This window comes from Cariama cristata, unplaced genomic scaffold, assembly GCF_000690535.1.
Source record: "Cariama cristata isolate BGI_N322 unplaced genomic scaffold, ASM69053v1 scaffold3862, whole genome shotgun sequence".
NCBI classification, from domain to species: Eukaryota; Metazoa; Chordata; class Aves; order Cariamiformes; family Cariamidae; genus Cariama; species Cariama cristata.
In genome coordinates, this window is record NW_009605625.1 from 163,515 (window position 1) to 168,194 (window position 4,680).

At 41.8% G+C, this 4,680-nt stretch overlaps 1 protein-coding gene across 1 annotated transcript in view; it reads left to right on the top strand.

Moving 5' to 3' along the window:
- Positions 1–4,680, top strand: part of GMDS (GDP-mannose 4,6-dehydratase) — a gene marked incomplete at its 5' end in the record, with an annotated part of 229,923 nt that overhangs the window by 152,991 nt on the left and 72,252 nt on the right. The window contains one exon of the mRNA XM_009696050.1: positions 3,961–4,057. Within this exon, the coding sequence (XP_009694352.1) occupies positions 3,961–4,057 (97 nt within the window). The remainder of the gene's footprint in view (positions 1–3,960; positions 4,058–4,680) is intronic.

A 4,680-nucleotide genomic window follows, 5' to 3' on the forward strand; every position in this document is an offset into this window, starting at 1 on the left:
CAAAAGATTACTTGCAAAAGACATTAATGGTCTGTTATATGGTGTCTGTTTTGCTGTTTGTAAAGTGCCAGGACAGAATGAAGTGCTTTGGGTTAATTGTGTATGTAGCAGCAATCAGACCACAAATCCAAGAAGTCTACACAAATGGTGTCTCATATTAGCTGTGGAGGAAGAGGAAAATTTTCCTAAAATTTAGTTTTAAATTAATTTATTTTTCATTTTCAAATGTGAAAATATTTTCTATTGGCATATATTTCATTTAAAAGGTGTACATGATAGTTTTATTTTCCATAAAGAGGCTGAGCAGCTGTAGCTACTAGTGGGTTTGAGTATTTTTTAAAATGCCATCAGTTCTGTTTCTACGTAAAGATCAAGCAAGGAGATGAAGTGCATATACTTGTTCAGTTTATCTGTACTTTTGTGAAAGGTTTCATTTTCAGCTGATTTCTTCACCGCCTCAAAAATCTGTGTACTTTGCCTTGTTTGCTTCTCAGTTATAGCCATTTGGACCATTTGGTCCACTGCAGTTCTATTCCCACCCCACCTCAATTACCCTGACTCCCGTGTCCTTCCTTGCCCATGTCACACCCCACCGGGTAAGTACCCCAGCTCTTTGTCCTCAGAAAATCCTCTTTACCTGTGGATGTTTTTATAGCTTGAAGCTTGCTGTCTTACTGAACAGTTGTAGGAAATGAAAAATAATTGGAATCTCTAGAGTTGAAAAGTAAAAGAAGCATTCATCACAGCTGATGATAAGTATTATAACAGTGGTGATCTGCAGAAATGGAGTTAACCTTAAATTAAATGCAGTCCATTCCTCTGTAAATCTGGAGTGTAAAAGCTCTTGAGGTGAAGAACCTTTTTAACAAATAAATTTGCACATGCATTTGAAACGTGATTAACTTAGTTTTACGGAAATTTCTGAGGTTAGTGATAGTAGCGGTATCCACCAGACTTGACAATGACTATCATCCTAAGCAATCCCAAAGCACCTATTTCCAACAGTGAGGGACTCGACATGGAAGTGTAGATGCAGAGGGCATCAAACCCCCTTTGTCAGTAGCAGACACACATCGTCTCCTGTGTCTTTCTCTGGGTGCAGAGCATTCTGGCGTATGGCTAATGCTGTCAGCCGTGACAGCAAATCCATCCTTTGCTTCAGTGAGAGGGTGAAGCTCCACAGTGTGGGGCAGGCAATGATCTTGCTGTAGAGGCTCATTGCTTGTAGGCCCTAGGACCAGCGTTTTGTGAAAAGCCTACACTAGGCCAGCAGGTGCCTGCCTGGAGGCCCTGGGCTTTGACACCAGCTGGAGGTTGGGGGATCCACTCTCCATCCCCTGTAAATTTAGCCCAGCCCTGATTGGCCAAACTTTCTTTAGCCAGGGATCATAGAATCATAGAATGGTTTGGGTTGGAAGGATCTTAAAGACCATCCAGTTCCAAGCTCCCTGCCATGCACAGGGACACGTCCCACCAGACCAGGTTGTTCAAAGCCCCATCCAGCTTTGCCTTGGACACTTCCAGGGATGGGGCATCCACAGCTTCTCTGGGCAACCTGTTCCACTGCCTCACCACCCTCACCATGAAGAATTTCTTCCTAATATGTAATCTAACTCTTCCCTCTTCCAGTTTAAAGCCATTTAAAGCCATCCTTTGCATTTCCCCCAAGTTACACAAGGCTGTTTTCTTGCCTACTTGGCTATCCGCCCCAAGATGCAGAAAGCTGGTTAGTCCTTGTGGCTGGAGCTATCTAAAACCACAGGAACGTGAGGGTTCCCCATGCCTCTTTGACCATGCTCGTGCTTCAGGATAATCTGGCATTATGTTTTCCAGTTAACAATTCTGACGGCAATTTGACTATAAATTAAGGAGGGTGGGTTTTTTTTTCCTTTCTTTGTGGTTAGGGGAAGAGGAGAGGGGGAGTTGGTTTGCGAAATGGATGTCTTGCTCCTAGTGTCAGGCTGACCTCGCGCAATCCCTTTTATCAGCAGTATGGTGTCGCCAGCTGTGAGCACCGAGGTGCCAGGAGTAATTAGAAGTGCAACTATCAAATGCTACTTTGTTCACAATGAGAAGTACTTTTTTTTCCTTGTGAACTTTTCACATTACTGGGCTGAACAAAACGGGTGGAGATTTCTTCTTAAGCTATTTCTATTGTTATATAACTTCAATGGCGACATTAAGTGAGTCTTTACTGGCTCGGCCAAGCCTTCTGGAGCCTGTTGGGTGTTAAATGGGGTTCTCTGCCCAGTGACCTCCAACAACAACTGACGTCTCCTGATCTAAGCGCTTCCTGTTGTTTTACTGGTGACGGTTAGTTTTCTATTAAGCTCATTTGAGTCCTGCACATTTTTACCCTCTGCCCTTTAAAGGGAGGGACTAATGTTAGTTTTGGCTTCTGAATGAAAACTTTGCAGTTCAGGCTTCAAACAGAGCAACTGTGAAAAAGAAAGAAAGAAAATTTAAATTATAAATCATCTTTAGCATCATGGCATGACTATTAACAGCTGACTTCACTATGGCTGTTATCTGTTGGAAATTATTTCAACGTGAAGTGTTCCCAGCATCAAGCATCCTACAGGCTTTGCTAGTCATCCAAAAGTCATGAGTTGTGCTTAAAAATCGTGGGATTTAAAAACTAGTAATAATGCATATTTGGTATTTCCTTCTGCCTTTTGGTGTTTTAACCTTCATGGGTACGTAGAGGTCACATTTTCAGACTTTCCTCTTTAGCCCTCAGGGCTAGAAACTCAAAAATGAAGACTGAGATTGTCAAAGAATTAAATTCTTCTAGGAGCTTGGGGGGGGGAGGGGGTAGGGGAGCAAAGAGAAATCAAATCTGTAACAAAATCCCAAGAGCTGGCAGTACAATTAGTAAGTGGGAGGCAAGGGGGGGTTTTCTTTCATTGCTGGTGACTGAGGCTAAATAGTCTAAATCTCAGTGCTGATTTATATAGATTTTACTTAAACACAAAAAAAGCAAAGGATTTAATCACTACACTTTTATGCCAAGCTGGTTCAGACCCCCATGATATATATTTAGATGCAAAAAACAAAGAGAGGATAGAGTTTCAGTCATAACTCTGGATTTTGTACATTCAAAGGATTAGGTTTAATGTAGCAATGTATGTTCTTACATGTGTCATCTGAAGCATTTGTTTTGAGAGGGAGCATCATTCTCAGCTTCCAGGCTGCAGATTGGCCTCTCCAAAGGCCAAGCTAGTCACCCACCAAACCGTTCCTCTGCTGCTGCTCCCAAAATTTTAGACCAGGACAGTTGCTAATAAATTAGTTCATGGTGCAACCAGATCACGTAAATTACAGCAAATTGCAGGCTGTTCAGCACATATGAAACTAATTTGGGCAAAGTAGCTGGCTTTCAGCTCACAGGTACTAAGTACTGTTTACAGAACATGTATGTGAAGTGCCATGTTGAGCTAGGACTGAAAACTCAAGAACTGTTTTTGTTTTGTTTTTCCTAGTTAAGCACAAATTAAATTATGCAGCTTAATGCTATTCAAACAGAGCTTCACGTCCATAAAATTAACAGATTAAAGAGTTCCTGAAAGTACTGGCCAAAATACAAGAATTAAAAATATTTTAAGAAAACAACTTTGAACCAATCCACAAATGAAAAACCTTACTGTCATATTTATTTGCAGATACATGAGACATTCTGAAATCAGGACATTTTATTTTCTCTTAGCATTATGTGTTTAATTTGGAAGTCCTGTATTTTAGACCTTCCACTGAATCAAAAAACCAAAACAAAGAGACTTCAAAAGCCATTGTTGCTCCATTCAAGTCTAAACTCTGCCTTTGTTCCTATAGCTAATGAGTTTATACTGTCCTGCAGGGAGAATTGACACCAGCCTCAAGTAAATGAAAGCAGGCCAAATGCTGGTAAGATCAGAGCACTAAAGTAATTATGGGTTGATTAAATGTTTATCTTCTTTACAGGTGGGAAGGGAAGAATGAAAATGAAGTAGGACGATGCAAAGAGACTGGCAAGATTCATGTGACAGTCAATCACAAGTACTACAGGCCAACTGAAGTGGTAAGAAAATGCTCTCTCTTAGCTTTGCAAATGAATAATCCAATCACTCAGCCAATAAATTGCTGCATTTGGCCAGCAGTCTGTGAAAACGGCTTAATTGTGCTCCTGCTGCCAGCTTTTAGAGCTCTAAATTAGCCTGCTGCTTGGCCCCCTCACAGCCAGCTACCCGGGAAGAAGCAAGCAGGCAGCACTGCCCAGGAGGAGCCAGTTCGCCCTGTGGCAGGGACACGACCCTGCTTCGGTCACACTCTCTGAATGGGAGAGGGGATGCTTAGGGGGCTGAAACGTCATTTTATGGGAAACAAAACAAAGTGTAAAACAACTTGGTGTTCCTTCTGGTATCGCATGGGTATGCGGTCATCTCTCCTCCAGTTGCAAGAAGGGAAAGCAGAGGAAGGTGGGCACTAATAGGCTTGATTTTTAAAGTACTTCCTTCTGTGTCTTTGTGACAGTGTTTCAACTCCATTCAGTGAGTATCCTCTGTTCAGCTTAGATCTTTGTAACTGTGGGTACCACAAAATGCCCATTTTAGAGGTACACATGTGCTCTGTTTTCTCAGGTGCTTTGCAGGGTCTCACTCAGTAAATACTCATTTGCAGAACACATTTTTACTCCCAGGAATG